The 21,307-nt window shown below is 43.6% G+C and overlaps 1 protein-coding gene across 4 annotated transcripts in view; it reads right to left on the bottom strand.

Annotated features, from left to right (window-relative positions):
• Positions 1-12,764: 12,764 nt before the first annotated feature.
• Positions 12,765-21,307, bottom strand: part of PGPEP1L (pyroglutamyl-peptidase I like) — a 56,931-nt gene continuing 48,388 nt past the window's right edge. For 3 of the 4 annotated variants that reach the window (XM_029574363.1, XM_029574362.1, XM_029574364.1), the window contains 3 exons: positions 20,902-21,018; positions 14,923-15,149; positions 12,766-13,106 (listed from right to left, as the gene is read on the bottom strand). In XM_029574363.1, coding sequence (XP_029430223.1) covers positions 12,890-13,106; positions 14,923-15,149; positions 20,902-21,018 — 561 coding nt within the window. In that variant the 3' untranslated portion in view covers positions 12,766-12,889. Of the gene's footprint in view, positions 13,107-14,922; positions 15,150-20,901; positions 21,019-21,307 lie in introns of all 4 variants that reach the window. The other variant, XM_029574365.1, reaches the window with a different exon arrangement.

The raw sequence follows: 21,307 nt of genomic DNA, 5'->3' as shown, positions 1-21,307 counted from the left end.
CTGAGTAAATTATTCATAAAGAAATTCCTGTGTTTATATTAAAAAGAATCAGTAGATAAAAAAATTAAAACTGTTTTTTGTATATTCTGTTGTAAGAATTTATTCCTGTTACTGCGATTATACTCTGGATTCTTTACATTATGAGAAAAAAAAGAAACAACTTTGTCTATTTTGAATGGCTGAAGCTAAGGCGATTTTAGTTTCTCTACTCTGCTTTTTTCTAGTAGTTAAAGTACTACAAGACTTAAGTTAAATAAAAGAGTTCTGTATGCACTTGTGTCTGCTGTTGGTTTTCTTAGACTATGCTGCCTCTGACTCAAGGAGACCCTTTCTTCTTTTCAGTTAGTGTATTTCTCTTTCTGTTTGCACTTGTCTTGTCTTGTTGAACCTGATGGGAATACCCAAACCAGTTAAAACATTAAAAATACAGTAAATAATATTAAAACAATTCATATAAGAAAATACAATTCATAATAAAAATTAAGTACAAATTCAAAGCAAAAAGTTACATAAAATTCATAAACTCTAAATCAGCTAGATCTTACATTTACTAGGGAATGAAGTTAGTTAAAATGCAGTAAATATAAACATAACACAATTAATTTGCATAAAGCACCCAGTTACTCTTAAAAATGCCCCCTAGCCTGATGGTAATCATCCCAACTTCATACAACTCCACAAGTTAATGATTGTGCCCAGTCTCTCTCTTTGGGTTACCCTTTTTGAAGATCTTCTATCCCTGCTGTGGGCTGCTTTTTGATGACACAGTGGGAGTGGGTGGAGTTGGCATGTCCCTTGGGTGTCAGCTTTAGCAAAAAGTAGCTTGGACCATCCTTTAGTTGGAGGGAGCAGAATAAAAAAAACCCCTTCCTACAGCACTTGATCTTGGACCTCTATAAAGCATGAAATCTGGTTAATTTTTTTCTAGCTAGCTAAAATTGCTGCCTTACATGTGCACAAAATTATTATGAAGAATTATACACTTTGAGCTAAACAAAAATAGAAATCTTCAAGATTCTTCTCCATTCCCAATTCCCCCTACCCTTGGAGATCCCTTCTTTATCTCCTCAAGATTCTCTTTCCTATATTTCAGATCTCCTCCCCATATTCTCCATCCCCTCCTCCTTGCCCAGCATTGACCACCAAGATCCCTTCCCCCCCCCAAATAAGTTGTATGGGGACACAAGAAATGTCAGAAAAAACTTTCTCTAGAGTAAAATGGAAATTTTCAGTATTAAGATATAGGTAAATAAATACAAATGTGCCATAACCGTTGTAGAATTTCAGAAATGCTGCCAGAGATTTCTCCTGCTGTAAAATCTACTCTTGAGCCTCAGAGGAAGCTGTATGTGGATGTGTAATGTGTATATATATATGTAAATATATATAATTCTCTGTGGATAACAGGACAGTAATCCAGTCACATAACTGAGTGGCATCCAGTGGTGATGAGATGGAAAAGCTCTCTGAGCTCAGAACAACCAAGAAGGTTCCTGTGCAGTTGCCATCGTGCACATCTCCTCAGTATTTTCATTCCATTAGTGTGAACAATTGTTTTGTGTCCACTCCTCATTTTTTTCCCTTTTTTTTTTTTTTTCTTGACATAAGTGTCAAAAAATAACATTTTTACTTCAGATTTCCAAAATTGTTTTATCTAACTTCACCTCTCTGTGATGGTGGACACCAAACTGGTCTTTAAAAGACGTCTCCACTGCTCCTTCATGAGCTTATCAGACCAGTATGACCGTTGCATTCACTGCTTAGGCCCATCTTATGATGTCCCTAACTGTGCAGCCTATGCCCAAATGTTGCCCAGGGCAAGAATTTTTAATTTCTGTTCAGACCTTTGGGTCAACAATTAGGAAACATCACCTAAACTAAAAAGAGAGGCTGAGGCGTCTCCTACTTAAGCACCATGCCTCTCACAGCAGGCCCAATTCCTCATCTTCTGAATATGGAAACAAAATGCGCTCTTCAGCACCAAAGCATATAAGAGCCAAAACGGGGGCGCCTAGAAAAGCATTTTTGGCCCCATCCGTCTTTGGCATAGAATTTTCACCATTGCCGTTGACAAGCCAAAGGGACCATATCTTTGTCAGTGCTGTCAACTTCTCGGTGCTGAGAAGCAAGGGTCTGTATCAATCATCAGAAAAGTCAGTTTATTCTGAATCCGCTTCTACTATACAGTTCATACACAAGCTTTTTCCAGAATCAGTTCATCTACTAGGATTCCTTCTTTCAAATAAGACCATTGTCCCTTTTATCAGGAAAATGTGGCTTAACTTTGTGAAAACCTATTTTACCCAATATACCAGATTCTCCACCTCCTCCATCTCAATTAGAGCTAATGTCTCCCATTTTGGAGTCCATGGCTCCAAAATCTGAAACTCGATCTATCATTTCACATATCAAGCCTGGCAAGAAATCCTTCAAACTGAGTTGAAGATTAAATCTCAAGGTTTACCTTCATCTAAAGATAGAAAAACCTCAGAAGAATCACATATTGTATGACTCTCAAGAAGAATTGTAATTCAATACTTTTTTTTTGTCATACCATTCTTATGATGATGTCCACCAGTCTTTCACTGGACCCCTCTTCACAGCCTCCCAGAAGTGCATGTGTGCCAGAGGATGTGTTATATCCTACTTTTGTCCAAAAATGGCAAAAACAATTTAATTAACTTTACAGAAGGAGATAAAACCTAGAGAAGATATACGGGTCGATTTTAAAACATCCGTGCGTGCGGTTCCCGGTGCGCACGCATGTCCATGCCAATTTTATAACATATGCGCCAGCGCACGCATGTGCAGGCAGCCCGTGACTCTCGTGCGGGGGGGGGGGGGGGGGGATTTTATAACCTACACGCGGTGACGCAATTGAGTGGACTAGGAGGGAACTTTCCTATCCCTAACTCTACCTTCCTACCTCTTCCCCGACCCCTAACCTAACACTACCTATCCCTAATTTTTTTGTTTTGTTACTTACTGTTCCTATGGAGCAGAAGTAATCTGCACGCAGCTGCCGGGGCGCACTTCCCCAGGACAACAGCTAATGGTGCTGCCCGGGTTTCAGTGGTCATGCGCGTGGCCAGGCCCTTTAGAAAATGCACGCGCAGGGCGCAGTCACGCCCATAAGCACCAGTATTTGCGCGCTGGGGCTTCTTAAAATTCGGCCAATATTTGTTATATTAAAATATATTCAAATTCCAAAATAGTGGCTGTTCCATTTCATAGAGTACTATAAGAACTCCAAGCCAGAATCTGGTAAGCACGCTCGTCTATGAGAAGCAAGAAAATTTGATCTCAAATACACAGTTCGGTTTTGGCCTGGGCATCAAAAGGTATAAGTCCTCCATTAATTTGTAGTAAAGGAATCAGCCTGTTAAAAAAAAAAAAAAAAAAAAAAGGGGGGGGGGGGGAGGGGGGTCCAAAACGATTCTAATACTCCTCCATGGAAAGTTACAAACTTACTGGACACATTGGATGAATTGAATGAAAATACAGAGCAACATAATAGTGTTTATAACTATCATCGATCAAAGAGTTATACAACATGAAGAACATCTGGTGTCACTAGACACCTATTGGACATGCACAAAAACAATCAACTACTGGAAGATAAGCTGCATGATCTTGAGAATCACAGCAGAAGAAAAATCTGGATCGTATGTCCTCAGAATGTGAAAAATTACATTTTGATCTGAGACCTTGGGAATTGATGTTCAAGAACACAATATCTGTCAAGTGGGCTCATTGGCTGAGATGAGAACCTGTATATCTTGTACAGAGAAGCCAAGACCAGTTGTTATAAAATGTTTTACATTTTTTCAGATAAAATGAAGCTCTTGACAGCATCCCATAAGGCAGGAGAGTTGAACTATGAAAATGTTTTAACTGTTATCCGGACTTTTTGGTCAAGGTAATGGCGTCCTGTAATTATACTGTGCACAACTACACAAGAGGATCAAGTTTTCCCTTCAATTTCCTACAAAGTTCAAGGTTTTTTACAATGGTGGGAGCAAGCTGTTTACTGATGATAAAAAAAAAAATAAAAATTAAAAAATGTATTGACAAACTTTAAAGATGTGATCCTATATTTGCTGATAAGTGAGATGCTTTTGTGCACTTTGGCACCCAAACCAGAATCTGGTAAGCACTCTTGTCTACCAGAAGCAAGAAAATTTGATCTCAAATACACAGTTCAGTTTTGTCCTGGGCATCAAAAGGTATAATTCCTCCATTAATTTGTGGTAAAGGAATGAGCCTTTTTAAAAAAAAAAAAAAAAAAAAAAAAAGAGGGGGAGGGATCCAAAATGCATTCCATGGAAAGTTACAAACTTACTGGATCTGTAAGCTGGGATCTGTTCCCCGCTAGTTTCCTTTTTCATTTGCTGTACAGCAACAAATTGGAACTGAATTGCTTAATTGGCTTCTTCTGACACAGTTCATTTTTTTTCCTTTTAGCTAGCCTAACGCCATTGTGATAGAAATCCGTATGTGCTCTTGTAAGATCCTAGGCAAATTTCTGCTGGCTCTGGGACTTCCTTGAGATCAAGTAGGAGGAGCAAGAAGAGAGAATGGTCTCCTGCTTGATCTTTCAGGGACACTGGGTAACATGGGTGGGAGGGGGTTTATTTGGAAGAGGTGAATGTGTGCTGGATGAGTGTTGGTATGAATGGAAGGTTTGGCAAAGGGCAATACTGCTGTGGTGTTTGAACATTCAGCCAAGGTCAATTTCTTGTATTGCACTGCTGGGGAGAGTTCAATTTAGATTGGGATTTTTATTTTTTTTTTAATTCATTAAATTTGTATTTTGGTTTTCATTTGATTATGGCTAGTTTAATTTGCTAAATATTCATGGTTTGCATACTCCCATACAGAGGAGGAAAATGCTCACAGAATTTCGCAAATGTAAAAACTAACATTACTTTTATGCAGAAAAAAACCTACTTAGAGGATCTTCACATCAGAAATTGAGACTTAAGTGGGTTGGACAATGTTTGTGGACAACACCTATTCTCTGGGGTCCAGACTCTCCCTGCTGAGAGAGTCTGCTCTTACGGTGTCTTTTCCTTGAATGTGGGAGGCCGAGATCATCTGAAGATGTCCTTCCGCCCATCCCATAACTTGGTCTATTTCCTGTGACGCTTGCTGGCTCTTGGTTCCTCCTTGATGATTGATGTTCCAGACAGCCTCTTTAGCCGTCCAATGCCCCTGGGCCATTAATTCTTGACAGTAAGTTTCCCAACCTTGGAGACTTGCATCTATCATGAGAACCAACCAGTGTGGGGAGGGAACCACCTTAGATGAACCTCTTGCAACCACCACTGGAGGTGATCACAGATCTCCATTGACAAGTAGAGGCAAACCAAATAGTCCTGAGACTGTGGGTACCAATGAAACAGCAGTGAGTGCTGAAGAGGATGCATATGTGCACTCACCCACAGCACCACTTCCAGAGTTGCTGCCATCAAACTGAGCATCTGTAGATAGCTCCACACTGTCGGGCGTATAGTGTTCACCAACTGATGCACCTGAGACATCAACTTTTGGATCCGTGTGTCTGGCAGAAAGACCTTGCCCAGCCTCGTGTCGAATCGAGCTCCCAGATACTCCAACTGAGAAGGTCTGAGACTGCTCTTGGCCAGGTTCCTCACCCAACCAAGCCCCTCAGTAGGGAGATCAACTTGTTGGTCACACAGCTGCTCACTTCCAAAGACTTGGCTTGAATCAGTCAATCGTCCAAGGATGGGTGCACCAAGATCCCATCTCTTCTCAACGCTGCCGCAATGACCACCATGACCTTGGAAAATGTTCTTGGGGCAGCGGCCAGACTGAAGGGCAGTGCCCGAAATTGATAATGGCGACCCAGCACCACAAAGCGCAGAAAACTGTGTTCCAAATGAATGGGAATATGAAGGTAAGCCTTGGACAGATCCAGGGAGGTCAGAAATTCTCCTGACTGTATGAACATTATCACAGAGTGCAAGGTTTCAATGCAAAAATGCGTCACCTGCAGATGACAGTTGACACTCGAGGTACAGGATGGGACAAAAGAGCCTTCCTTCTTGGGCACAACAAAATATATGGAATAGCACCTCATATGTTTCTGAGATGCATCATGGGAACCACAGCTCGTAGCCACAGAAGCCTCGGAAGTGTAGACTCCATTGCCTGCTGCTTCTGCAGGAAGTGACAGGGAGACACCATGAACACGTCCCAAGGAATGCTGCGAAATTCCAGTGCATAGCCTTCCCATATTACTGCCAGGACCCATTGATCTGACATGATCTCATCCCATCTCTGATAAAAGAGAAATAGGCATCCCCCTATCTCCTCTTCCCAAAGGTGGGTCGGCAAGCCTTCATTGGGAAGTTTGGGACTGGTCACCGCCCGAGACCGCTCCTCTCTTGGACTGATGGGGATGAAGACGGAGACCTACCAAAAGGCTGAGTCCTCTGAAAAGTCTGATTCCTTTAGGGACGAAAACACGTCAAGCCTCTGAAACAACCCCTCACAGAAAAGGGGCGCTGTAATTGCTTCTTATCCTCTGGTAACTGAGGAACTGGAGATTTGCCCCACTTACTGGCTAGCTTTACCAACTCACTCCCAAACCAGCGTGAGCCTTTAAAGGGCATTTTCATAAGATTAGCCTTGGAGGCTGCGTCAGCTGACCAGTTCTGCAACCATAGCTGACATCTGGCCTTTACCACCAAAGCCACTCCTCTGGCCAAGGTACGGACCAAATCACAGCCTGTGTCTGCCAAAAAGGCAGCCATGGGTTCCGTAACTGCTCTGGAATGCACCCCCGAATCTTCCACCTCCTGCGAAAGAAGCAAGCAAGAACGTGCCACAAGAGCAGAAAATGAAGCAATCTGCAAGGTCATAGCCACTGTATCAAAGGCCTGCTTAAGGATAGACTCAATCAACCTATCATGCACTTCCTTCAAGGCCGTTCCTCCTTCCACGGGAATAGTTGTCCATTTTTAGAGATGGCGCAGACAAGTGCATCCACTTTGGGAAAACGCAAACTTCCTTCACAGCTGGATCCAGAGGGTATAGGCTTTCCAATGCCTGACCCCCTTTGAAACTTGCATCTGGGGTGTCTCATTCATGATCAATCAGTTCTTGAATGGCCTCCATAACAGGAAAAAAGCAAGAGGCTTTATATAAAGAAACCAAAATGGGATTCTTTCTTGGCTCTAACATAAACTCTGCCCCAGGTACTCCCAGCATCTTCAAGGTCTGGGAAATCAGGGCTGGTAGTTCATCTTTATGAAAGAACCACAACATGGTTCGATACGATTCCAAACCAAGAGGAATTTCCCCATCTTCCAAAGAATCAGGATCCGCCTCATTATCCATGCCATCCAGGTCTCCACCTAGGATACCCGTGGTGAACTGAGGCATGCCACGGCGCTTAACCATAGGATTGGAAAAGGGAGGGGCCACCGGCTGAGGGTCCAACCTGACAGGAGTGGGCAAAGTGGAGGCCTGTGCATGTACAAAGGCTTGTAAACCCTGAAAAATCTCCACCCATAAAAAAGCAGTCAGATTCAGACCAAACTCAGAAGGTACTGGAGCAGACCCAACTGAACTGCCATCTCTTGTGGAAGAGCCAATCAAGGGAGTAATTGCCAGGTTCTTGTGGCCTGGTTTGGCCTCTGTTGGAAACAGGATGCTGGGCTTGATGGACCTTTGGTCTGACCCAGCATGGCATGTTCTTATGAGTACCAAGATCTGGCACTTCCTGCTAACGCCGGAACCAGGTCATCATCAGAGTGGGAAGATCCAGACTTAGCAAAAAGACAACTCCCCTTCCACATCCGAAAAGTGCTGACACATGTTGGAAGACAGGTCAGGCTGAGAAGCCCTAATATGACAGGTAACACAAAGAGAAAGATGCTTAGGCTTCTTATTTACCGGTGCCATGAGCAGCGGTAACAGTGCGTTTTAAACACCTTGTGTTTTAAAAAAAAATTGCACTTACAAATTTCAGGCGCCCCTGAAGTAAGCACGGCAAGGCGCACGCCAACTAGTGCACATAGCTAGAGCGGTTTACGTTAAAAAAAAAATAAAAAATTATGCGCACAAAAGTCGCACCTAATGTGAGGCGCACAACGCGTGCACAGAGCTGACACCTCTGCACACTCGCACGTCCTGTAGAGGGCAGTAAAAAACAGGAGCGCGTGAAAATGCCGCAGGCTACCAAGCAGTGCGCAGAGAAAAGCCAGAATGCTGGGCCTAGTCCACCGATACTTGGGGGCCAGGTTGCCCAGGTCCCTTGACCCCAACGAGAGCAGGAACGATGTTGGTCCGGCAAACTGGGCACAGAGACCGAAGGAAGGCCTAAAACCCCCTAACTGACTCTGAAGTAAAACTTCAGTTTTGTTTTGTTTTTTAAAACTTACCAGAGCTCAGCACTTTTGAGATGGTCTCCGGTTGCGGGGGGAGAGGGCAATTGCCATCCCTGCCATGCTCAGCCTCCTGCACCTGCTGGCTTTCAGCTGCATAAGCAGCCAAGTCCATGCCGGGAAACCAGTACCGGAGCAAGGCACGCCTCTGAGGGACCACGGAAATCACCTCAGGTGTGGGTAGCAAAGCAGGTAAGTTGCTGGCCAGATTAGTGAGGAATGTGAAAAGAAGAAACCTTGTTGCTCTTAATTATCAAGGCCAGGTCTGCAGTTCAACTGCAGCAATAGCTGAGGCATTCAAGCTTTTATTATAAGTTACTTTGTGGATACTTGCTATGCTTGTTTTTTCAAGGATTTGATCATTCCTCAGCTGTCTGATTCTCAATAGGAACTGGAAGCTCCTATAAAAAGAGAGAGATATGTATGGCTATTAAACAGCTAAGGTTGATGGTTTTGGCTCATGATTTTATCGGATTCTGTGATATTCAATATTATATCCTTTAAAAGATATAGTATTCCAGGCAGCTAGGGTTAGGGGTAGTTTTAAGAAGGGTCACAAGCTTGCTAGTATAGTCTTAATTTCAAAAGCAGGGAAAGGATCAGAATTATCCTGAATATTATAGACCTCTCTCTTTACTCAATCAGCATGTTGCTTCCTGCAATCTTGGCAATTTAAATAATGTCAGTTATATTATTCATGAAATTAAACCAGGTTCATCAAAGGGCAACACTCTGTGTCTCTAATATTTTGAAGACCGCAATGGCCATTCAAACTTCTAAACTAGGCTCAGCAAAATAATTTTTAGTCTGGATGCTGAGAGAGCATTTGACAGTCAATTGGGATTATGATAGGTCTTGGCAAAATTCAATTTTAGGGAATCATCATACAATAAATCCCTGGTGCAGTTAATGGTAATTTATTTCAGGGATTTGTTTTAGCCAGGGAGAGTAGACAGGGATGCTCATTGTCCCTTTATTGTTCCTCCTTACCCTAGAAGCAGTGGCCATTAAATTGAGGGAGCTACTATCAGTTTTTAAGGGCATAACAATTGATGATGAAGTTATTTTGCTTTGACCTGCTCTTTTGTGGCATTTTTGGAGACAATTTTGGTGCTAATATCTTTTCAGATATGATAATTCTAAAGCATTTCCTCTAGCCAGCCATTAAAGGATGTATGGTCAGGCACCTTCCCTTTGACGTGGACTGTGGATAGCATGCAATGGTGGAGATTATTAATGGGGAGGAGTGTCTGTGCTTTCCGCCTTTCTTACCCTTACAGATAGTGCTGATTTCCCAGGTAATTTCAGGATGAGGAAACCCAAGAGTTTGTTTTATTATTGGACAAATGAGTCATGAATTACAGGGAATGTCCTGACCAATCATTTTTTTTTACCTCTTTGCAGCTCAACATTGCTTACAATGCTGAGTAATAATATTACATATATTAAATGTATTGAGAGGACACTTTTTCTGAAACTTAAAAATAAAATTTCTTTATGGTATGCTATGTTGAAGGCAAATATGAACACTGATTGCAGAAATTAACTAAATTGAGGAACGCAGATATTCCTCATGCTTTTATTACAATGTATAAATATGTATTGTCTGCTAATATGAAAGAAATGCAATTTAAAATCAACCATACAATTTGCGCTAGATACTTGGGGACCAAAATGAAGCTTTGGGATTCTGACATGCCTCAAATGTAATTTTCAAAGTGGTACGGACTGTCACAAGCTGGGATTTTATTGGAGGAAAGTATTTGCTTGGAAAAGATATTGGATTGGCAAATTACCCTATCTGGGACTGTTTAAGAGAAATCAAATATTATCTAAAGGGGGGGGGGTCAAAGGTTTATTCCGTAAAAATAGAGCACCTTGGCTGCCGTTGCTAGGACTGTGTGTTTCATGTCTGAATGGGGTGTGTTGGTTTGTGAGAAAAGATCTTAGATTGTCTCAAATTAATCTACTCCTAATGATATTTAAGGTGGCTTGTTCTTGGGGCTCTGTATAAGCCCCCCTTCATGTATTGGCATTCTCACTGCCTTTATAGGGTTTTCATTTTCTGTTTTGAGATGATCTAATTAGTTCAACATGAGCATTATAGAAGGCAGAGCTACTATTCAAGCCTACTATTTTCAAAAACTTTACCTGCAAGAGCAGCAGAGCCACCTACTAGAGGAGGGCTTCCCAGACCTGTCTTGGGGTTGACCCCATTGCCCGTCGGGTTTTCAGGATATCCACAATGAATATGCATGACATAGTCGCATATCATGGTGACCCAGTACATGCAAATGTATCTTATGCATATTCATCATGATATCCTGAAAACCAGACTGGCTGTGAGATCCACAGGACAGGTTTGGGAAGCCCTGCATTAGAGAGCACAGCCCATGACCCTCCCATAAACACAGCAAAAATCTAGCCAACTAAAATATCAAAAAGGTATCCCAGTTAGATGTAAACAGCCTTCCAGCGGAGACCACTCTGGTCTTTGTTAACCACAGATGGTTGGTATTAAAGGTAGTGCAACATGAGTACCATCTGAATTTCAAGCCATCTGCCCCAAGAAATCACTTCATGAATGCAGAATAGCTTCAACTCCTCCAACTAGAGTTGTCAGCTTTCTTCCTTGTAAATGCAGTGGAAACAGTTCCAATACTACAAAGGATCACAGAATTCTAGTCCAGATAGTTCCTCATGGCAAAGAAAACAGTTGGTCTTCACCCCATTGTAGACCACAGAGATCTCAAACAACTGAACAAAGAAATGTTTAGGACAAAGGCCTTTCTCACTTGGAAATCAACTGTCTAACCACTCTAGAATTCAGGAGTGACTATATGCATACCCCCAATTCACAAAAACCACAGAAAATGCATTTCACCATAGCCAACAATCATTACTAATGGAGTTCTCCCTTTTGACCTCTCTGCAGCATACAGGATATTTACAAAATGTCTTGCAGTGGTTGCAGCTCATCTAAGAGAGAGCAATATATTTGTTTTCCATATTTGGATGTTTGGCTCATTCCTCCACACATCATACAATGAATATTTTCCAAACCCTAGGATTAATCATCAGTTTACTAAAAACCAATTTGGAACTGACTCATTTAATAAAATTCATAGGAGCCTGGTTGATACCACACAAGGAAAGCCATTTCTCTCTCAGCAAAGGGCAGATGAACTAAAGTTAGATTCTGACCCTTTCAAGAATATGTTGGGATACATGATGGCCGAAGTCCAAGTTACCTGTTTCCACGTCTCATCATGAGACAAGCGCAGTGGCACCTGAAGTCTCAATGGAAACACCTACATCATCTTTCCCACAAGGCGCCTAAACCCTAACATACTTGTCCAGTCTCTGGCATGTGGCTGGAACCTTCAAATATGCTGACAGGTCATTTTTTTCACCAACCTTGTCAAACTACAAAAACCACGGATGCCTCCAATAAAGGAGGGGAACTCATCAACACAGTCTATGTTATCAAAGAACTTGGTCCTCCACAAGAAAGATTATGTAAATCCACCTGGCATTGAGAGGAATTTTAAATACTTTAAAAGCTTTCAGTCTTTGGCTAAAGAGGAAAGTAGTAATGTTCTGCTTGGCAAACAAGGAGGTACAAGCTCTATCAATCTGTCAAGAATCATGCAAGTTATGGAGATGGACAAGTTCTACTTGGTAGCTATCTCCCTGGAAGCCACAACAAGATAACTGACATGCTAAGTCACTAACTGCAACCACACATGAATGGTCATTGGACCATCAGGTAGCAGGAGAACTGTTCCAACTTGCAGTACCATTCAACAGCAATGTGCCTACCTATTGTTCCAAACGATCTGCAAAGGAGAGTCTAGCAACAGATGCTTTTTCAATCCCATGGAAACAAGGCCTTCTTTCTGTACTCTCCCCAATTCCACTTATAGCTTAAACAATTCAAAAGTTAAGGAGAGAAAAAAGGTACAGTCTGCTGATTTGTTTTTTGAGTCAGGTCTTTTGCTCCTTGGACTGGCTGGGGATGCTGCAAAGGGAGTGTTTACAGCTCTTGGGGCCAGGGAGTCTCCGCTATTGCTCTATAGTGATAGTTGCTTGGCAGATTTAGGGCACATGTGTATGGGGGTCCAGAGAGAGCTGTCAGATAGATGTGGCCAAGGGCTGTCACTGGAATGGCTGGGCTAGTGGTTAGTGGGGCGGTAAGAGAAGGAGCGGCTTATGGTGCTTATTTGCCTATAACTGTTCAGAGGAGAAGATAATAAATCGAAGAATAATGAAATAGGGTGAATGAAGGCTTCTGGGGCCACAGCCTGGTTCTGGATGAAGAAAGTCAGGCCCAGAATCAGAATTAGAAAAAAGATGAGAGAGGAGTACACTTTGCAAGGTAGAGCTTTATTCATAGTCTGTTTCTTGCCCAGGGACCTGATACAAGAATATTCTGCTGTCCAAGTGGATGAAGGCAGGGGTTGAGCAGGAAACCATCATTGGCTGTTCTGGGAATGGGCACGTTGTCCTGTGACTCCCAGGGCCCCATCATCTGTGTGTCTGCATTGCTTTACCATTGCTTGGATAATCGTTCGTAAGGCGCTTCCCAGAAGCTCTGCGGTTAGTGACTCGCTCAGTGGGGGCACGTGGATAAAAGCAGCTTTCCCGTTCCCATAATGCAGAGAAATGTAATAGGTGTAGTCGCAGACATACCTGGAGCAATAACCGAAAGAACAATTACAAAAAAAAGGAATAAAACATTTTCAGTGCATTACATTTGTGCGCCAAGCCCGCTAGACTTGCTCTGCCTTTCCTGAGCGTAGGGGACACCAAAGTGGGCCATGCGGAAGGGTCCCTGATGCTTACAGTGGCACAGGTTGGAAGGAGGTCACATGTCCAAGACCAGCTTTCTGCTACTCGGCCACTCTTTCAAGGCAAGGTGCTGGGCATTGGTAGCTGGACCTTTAGCCAGATCCAATCTCCTTGCCGTTCCCTAAAAAGAAATGGTGGGGGGAGAACCATCAGTATAAGGATGTTGCCAGTGGGGGCAGCAGCAACTGGGGATCCCTCATACCCCTGAGGGGGAGAGGTCCTGAGTGTTGCATTTAGGGTAAGATGGTGCCAAGGGTGGGAGCCAGTTTTGGACTTTCTGGGTGGGGGATAGGATTTCAGAAAAGAGTAGGGCTTAACTGTACTTTTTTTTTTGGGGGGGGGGGGGGGGAGGGAGGGACAAATGACTATTTACAGAGGGTTTGGGGGATTACTGGTGGTCCCCGTCAGCAGCGCACATTTAGCATGAACTAAATGACAAGTGAAACGTGGGGGGGAAATGAGTAGTAAAACAGGAAATGAAGACATTTTTCCTGTCCACACCTATAGTAAGCTTTATGCTCACCAGCAAAGATTAACCCTTTACTTCCCTCTTCACACCACGTCCACACAGTGAGGGCTGATCCGAAGGATTTTAGTTCCAAAAATGTAGATGGGAAGAGCAGTGAATATCGATACAGGGAACAGTTCAAGCACGCCGGCATGCAAGAGCAGCAAAACTGAACAATATCTTCAGCCAGGGAATGTTTAAAGCAGAAAAAAAGTTACATCCCGTGGCCTTCAAAAGATACTTCATGCTGTGACCCCCTTCCTGATACACTTTTGGGTTAATTGGCTGGCAAAAGTGCAAAGCTGCAGATCATTCTGCAATAGAAGATCTTCCCCCTACTCTATTGCCAATGAGACCCTATCCACTCTGCCAGGGGGGGCCTTTACTTTATAATTTGAGGCTGATTTGGGATTTTACTCAGGCTGCTTCGGTATATGAATCACCGATGCTTTCCTGCTGCATGGGCTCGGATTAAGATAGGCAGAGGCTCCTCAGTATTACCAAACAAAATGGAAAACTTTACCTTGTCTTCTGTATTTCGAGACCCCCTCATTATCTGAGGGTCTCATCCTAAATCCAGCACCGTAGCTGCAGCCAGGCTGGACTCGGCTCTCCCAGCCTGCTATCAGGACAGGTTCTCCTCTAAGATGGGTCACTGGGCAGTGCTGCTTCTCAGCCACTCGGAGTGGGTAGCTGGATTATACCATTATCTGAACCAGTAAGTGACACTTTTACCTTCCTGGCAAGAGCAGCCGCTCAGGGACTGAGCCCTGGAGGCGTGCTGAATCAACTTACTCCCTTATTCAAGAACTAAATCCCCAAACCATGCTCCACCAGACACACGCCTGCTATAGGTCTCTATCAGCTAGAAAGCCCAACGTTTTTTGTTTTTTTTTTAATTTGGAATAGCATCCGATCAACATACAATTCACAATTTGGAAAAGAGAACTCTGACTGTCTTCGGTAATAGCGGAGCCAGCTGTAGCTTTACCCCCTTTGTACCCAGTGGCACAGGGAGCCCCCTGTCTGTGTTGCAGCTCTGCTGTGAATGATTTCCCAGCGGATACTGCTGTGGATCCTTAGCTAGTGCAGTGCTTGCTCTGGGTGAGCCCGTCAAACCCCGTGGGAGTGAGAGAAAAACGGCTTAACCTTCCTGCGTCTCTGGAGCAGAGGAGATCCACGCCTGGCACGGACAGGTTTTGGCGGAGGGTTTTCAGGTTAATGGTGGACTCTCTTATTTCGGGACCTTGCAATGGACAGCTGCCTCCTTCAGGACAGAAGCCGCAGACGTCCCTCTCGGTGTAGCCGCTCTTCCTCCCGCACTGCTCTAGGACGATCGCTTTAGAGGATGAATCGGTGCCCACGTGAACGGCCAGCTTTGCGTTTTCCAACAATGCAATAATAGAATATAAAATGATTACAGCTGGTATAAAAAAAAAAAAGACAATGCAGTAGCAGTTTAGAGTCCCTGTCCTGGAAGCCTGGCACGTTGCATAAAAGCTCAATGCCCATTTGCTGACTTAAAGCTTTGCCAGTTTAGTCCGGAGAAGTAAATGCCATTTCCCAGTTCCCCGTTGTCATAGGAATTGCTGTGCCTGCTCTGCTGTTGGATAAAATCAATCTATCACCAGGGTTTGTAGGATAAGGCTTTTGGAAGTGGATATTGTCATCCTTAACGGTTCCAGGGGATTCTAAGACCTTTCTCCTGTCCATCTATCCGAATCCATGGCAAAAATAGCTGAGCCACTCGTCTCTTGCATGCAGCGCCCAACGAACTGGTGGCCGCCTGGAAGACAGCGAGCCCCCCTTCTCAAACATCGTTTCTACAGAGGATCTTGGACGCTACGCTATATGAGCTATTTATTGGCGATACATAGACATAAGGCGCCCTTACGTGTACCAGTGTGGGAACCTTTTTTGATTTGGTATAAAAGTGGCAGCTAATCCTTATTATATTGCTGATTATGGGGGGGGAATGGGACATGGGGTAATTTGGAAGATGTCCTTGGGGTTTTAGTCATCGTGACTTGCTTATATAGCTAATGTTTCTATCTGCTGATAATGTGGTGTTCTGTTCTGATCCTTGCATTAAAAAAACCCCACTCTTACTGCACGGGGAAAACAGATTGAGCAGCTCAGGCTGGGTTCTCTCTGCAGTGGTCATCTGAAATTTTCCCAGTGACTTATTACCAGGAATACTTTAAGGGAACCAATCAGAGTGGCTTAGCACTGCATTCTGGTACACGACGCATAGCGCATTGTGCCCAGCAAAGGATGTGCAAGCCCTGTACAGCCGAAACAATGGACGGCAGCCTTGTACTCCTCCTGTGATTGCCCGTGTCATGGAAGGTAATGGCCAAAACTGCTGCTAAGGGGTCAACCTAAAATTATTTAAATTCTCCAAATGAGTGGGAGCGAGACGTCGTTTTTTTAGCGATGACGCACTCTGGCTTTCCTTTCAGCACAAACCAAGATTTAGTTCCTAGGGAAGAAGCAGCGTTACCGTGGGCTCATGCCGAGGTGAGGCGTGGTGACGGATGACACCACTGCTACAACACTGCTCTCCACATCAGGTGGAAGCACCTGAAATTAGGAATCTTGATGGAGGATTTTACTCCATTCCTTATAAAAAGCATTTTCTTTCATAAAAAAAAAAAAAAGTTTTGTATTACTTCTGTTGGTAACATAGCTTGTTTTGTTTCTCCTTTTTGCCGAAAAGCATTGGATCCTATAATTTCTTACTATTATCACTATTTAGCCACTTTATGTATTACTTTATCATGCCAATAAGTAATCTGAGTCTGATTCCTATTAGCAAGAGGATAGGTAAAGAAGTGAGGTAAGGTGCATGGATTGGCACTGACAGCCCTGAATAGCAGTGGTGGGATTGCATGGGGACCCCAAGGAAGCATTAGGGTAGCCTGCAAGGAGTGGCAGTTACCACCATATACAGCAGTGGCACAAGAGCATTGGGCTTCCAAGAGGACGGGGGTGATCTGCATGGGGAGGGGTCGTGGTTAATATCTGGACTTCTAGGAGGGTGGGAAAGCTGGATCTTTTTTTTTTTTTTTGTATTACAGAAGCCTCACCTTGGTGGCTGTGAGAATTATTACAATGGAAGGGGGGCTTGGGTATCTGAATTGTGTAGGGCAGGGTTGGAGATAACAGGACCACGGAGGCCATCGCAGTGGGGGATTTTAGGCATGCGTGTGCAGTGTTGGAGGGGGAGGGCATGGGTGGAATTGAGAAGTCGGGTAGCATTTACAGTGTTTCTCAAGCTGGTCCTGGAGCTGCCCTCTAGCCCGCCTGGTTTTCAGGATATCCACAATGACCGTATGTGAGAGATCTGCCTGCATGTTCATTGTGGATACCTGGAAAAGCTAGGGGAGGGGGGGTGTACACCAGAACCGGGTTTAGAAAAGCTGGGGTAAAAGATACGGGGAAAGGGGATGAATTTCCACGGTGCAGACTGGATGAGTCATCATTTCCTTTCTTCCTTCTCTCCCAGCAGATCTTTGCCCTCCCTGTCTCCACCATTAAAGCCGTGAAAAGCACTGTCCTCTGAGCTGCATTTTGAAAAACAGTTTAACATTTTGACGTTTTGGTGTTTTGGTGTTTTGCTTTTGTTATTGTTCAAAAGGGCGAGTCCCAAATGGAACTGCTCTGGGACAACTGTCCGCCTTTTGTTAGCCAATTTATGAAGACTGCGCACACTTTCCCATGGAAAGGCCGGGGGGGGGAGAGCTGGTAGATATTGCTGGAAACTTCCACAGTGTGCGACAGTTAGGTCAGTGCGACCCAGCTCAGTGAGGGACATGGAACCTGCTAACCTCGGACATCCCCAGCACAAGATAGCCATGTTAGAAGGGATTAGCATGGGGGGGGAGCAGGGATGTCTCGATATTGCATGTGTTATACATAGGGGGGGGAGAGCGGGGGTGTCTCGATATTGCATGTGTTATACATAGGGGGGGGGAGAGCGGGGTGTCTCGATATTGCATGTGTTATACATAGGGGGGGGAGAGCGGGGGTGTCTCGATATTGCATGTGTTATACATAGGGGGGGGAGAGCGGGGGTGTCTCGATATTGCATGTGTTATACATAGGGGGGGGAGAGCGGGGGTGTCTCGATATTGCATGTGTTATACATAGGGGGGGGAGAGCGGGGTGTCTCGATATTGCATGTGTTATACATAGGGGGGGGAGAGCGGGGGTGTCTCGATATTGCATGTGTTATACATGGGGGGGAGAGCGGGGGTGTCTCGATATTGCATGTGTGTTATACATAGGGATCTTATTTGATCACACACAGGATGATACTCACAACGCACGTTCTTGCCAGCTGTGGAAATCAGGGCTGAGGGAGGCAGGTTAAATAAAGTAGGCGCAGATCAAGGCATTGGCGGGGCAGATGTGGTGGGGCCCGGCGGTGGCGGGTTGGGGTCCAAGGGGGGAGAGGGGGCGACGGCAGTGGCAGCAGAATAGGGCCTGCACCATAAAGTGAGAGAGAGACTCTTGTTGTTTTGAGACACTTTCTGGAAGAGAAACTTGATAAAAAATGGGGCCCTGATTATGCAGACAGCCTTGAACAACAAAACAGCCTGCGGGGTCTGATTTCCCTGGGCTAACACCTGTTGGAAACAGACTTTGTCACTTTCATACAGTTACTTCCCTGTTACTAAAATGTGCACGAGCTGTGCTCGTCTCCCCTAGAGAAAGTGTTTCTGCCTGCCAGGCGCTAACGTCGCCTTTCATACGCCTTTTTCATTGGATTAACAGAGGAACTCTCAGCAGCTGGCTCCATTCTTTCTCAGCACAGCTTCACCTGGTCATTACCACCCCCCCCCCCCCTGCACAGTGCAGACTTTTCATATTTTAGCTATTTGGGCAGATGAAAGACTAGGGGACACTCCATGAAGTTAGCATGGGGCACATGCCTTTTTGTTCCCTATCTACTTGTTAATTGTAAACCGACATGATGCGATATTTATCGCGAATGCCGGTATAGAAAAACTTAAAATAAATAAATAAATAAATAATCGGAGAATGTTCTTTTTTACTCAACGCACAATTAAACTCTGGAATTTGTTGCCAGAGGATGTGGTTAGTGCAGTTAGTATAGCTGTGTTTAAAAAAGGATTGGATAAGTTCTTGGAGGAGAAGTCCATTACCTGCTATTAAGTTCACTTAGAGAATAGCCACTGCCATTAGCAATGGTTACATGGAATAGACTTAGTTTTTGGGTACTTGCCAGGTTTTTATGGCCTGGATTGGCCACTGTTGGAAACAGGATGCTGGGCTTGATGGACCCTTGGTCTGACCCAGTATGGCATGTTCTTATGTTCTTATGTTCATTAGAAAAGGTGGAAGGAAGTCTAAACGACTACTGGCATGGTTAAAAGTTGAGGTAAGAGAGGCTATAATAATTAAAAGAGCATCTTTCAAGAAATGGAAAAGGGATCCATATGAGGAAAACAGGAAACAGCATAAGCACTGGCAAGTTAGATGCAAAGCATTGATAAGGAAGGCAAAGAGAGAATTTGAAAAGAAGCTTGCTGTGGAAGCAAAAACTCTTAAAATCTTTTTCAGGTACATTCAAGGGAAAAAGCCTGCGAGGAAGTCAGTTGGATCATTAGATGATCAAGGAGTAAAAGGGGCACGTAGGGATGACAAAGCCATAGCAGAGAGACTAAATTAATTCTTCAGTATTCACTGAAATGATATTCAAAGGTGATGATTCAGTGGAAATGAAACAAATCTCTGAACCATGATGATGTTCTAGGTGAATTTGACAAACTAAAGAGTAGAAAATCACCTGGACCAGATGGTATACATCCCAGAGTGCTGCAAGAAATGAGAAATGAAATTGCAGACCTGCTATTGGAAATTTTTAAACTATCATCATCTATGGTACCTGAAGACTGGAGGGTTGCCAATGTAACACTAATTTTTAGAAGGGATCAAGGGGTGATCAAGAAACTACAGACCAGTGAGTGTGACGTCCGTGCCAGGCAAAATGTTAGAAATTATCATAAAGAACAAAATTGTATAGGTTAATGGGACAAAGCCAACATGGATTTAGCAAGGGAAGTCGTGCCTCACAAGTTTGCTACATTTTTTTGAGGGCGTAAATAAACATGTTGATAAAGGTGAGCCAGTTGATATAGTGTATCTGGATTTCCAGAAAGCATCTGCCAAAGTCCCTCATGAGAAGAGACTTAGAAAATTAAAAAGCCATGGGATAGGGGGCAGTGTCCTATTGTGGACTGCCAACTGGTTAAAAGATAGAAAACAAGAGAGTAGGGCTAAATAATAAGTTTTCCCAATGGAAAAAGCTGAATAGTGGAGTGCCCCAGGGATCTGTTCTGGGACCACTGCTTTTTAATACATTTATAAATGACCTGGAAATGGGAACAAGTGAGGTGATCAAATTTGCCGAAGACATACAAATTATTTGGAATGTCATGACCCCTCTCTGGTCATGTTCATCCAGACTAAAAACTCCCTTTTGCAGCTGCTTTTAAACCTTAAATTTCTCTACAATACATGTATTTCCCAGAAAGTACTGTGTTGTCATGTAGGTTTGTCTTAACTAGGCTGTAAGCTCCATAGAGAAGGGACTCGTATGTATCTGTATCGTGCTGTGTATGTCTAGTAGTACTTTAGAAATAAGTAGTGGATTTTAAAAAAACACAAATTTATATTATAAATTTCAATAAATTAAAAAAAAAATTAATCGTATTAGTATGATCCACTGTTATGGTGTACTCTGAGGGGGATTTTGCACAAAAATATTTAAATTTCTCTATGCATTTAATTAAAGTCTAATTTATATTGTTATTGTGAGCTATATAAAGAATGCAGCATTTTTAAATTTTTTGCTCAGAATTCCACTAGCTTTGCTTTTTCTAAAACAAGGAGGAACTGGGGTCCAGACATGGCGATATGGTGAAACCAGGACTGGTTCAGAGTCACTAAATAATCCATAAAGGTATCCTTATACTTGACTACTACTCATGCCTCTCTTATAAGTTAAAAAGAAAAGTCATTTTCTACTCAGCCTGAAATGTCTTTTAAATGGCGTATGGGAAAAGTACATTTTACCTGAGAGAGGCAGCTGTGACTCACCTGTGGTTTCAGAGTTGCCCATATCTTAGAGACTTGCTGCGCAGACTTCTCGTAGCTCACAGGAAGTTGCAGGGTGTGAAGCTGCGTGCCATCACCGAGGCCTGTCCTGGAGAGTTCCTGGACAGAGAATCAGATACAGGATAACATCCTTTCCAGCCCTCTCCTGAAGCTGTGAAGCCCCCAGGGCAGGTAGGGTAAGTCTTTTATAGACTTAGAGAAATGGGGGGGAAAAGGGGCATCGATTGGAAAGCTATGTACACTATGCTCATAATATGGGAAAAAATGTCCCAGATGATGCAAACATGGAAGAGGCTGACTTGGATAATAGTGGCAGCCTCATGGTACACAGAGAACCATGTCTGGGATATCGTTAAACCAGGTTATCTTTCAGGGAGCAGGACTGGCT

This window comes from Rhinatrema bivittatum, chromosome 13, assembly GCF_901001135.1.
Source record: "Rhinatrema bivittatum chromosome 13, aRhiBiv1.1, whole genome shotgun sequence".
In the NCBI taxonomy this organism is placed as follows: Eukaryota; Metazoa; Chordata; class Amphibia; order Gymnophiona; family Rhinatrematidae; genus Rhinatrema; species Rhinatrema bivittatum.
Note: the sequence above shows the minus strand (reverse complement) of the source record. Positions and strands in the feature narration are given on the sequence as shown.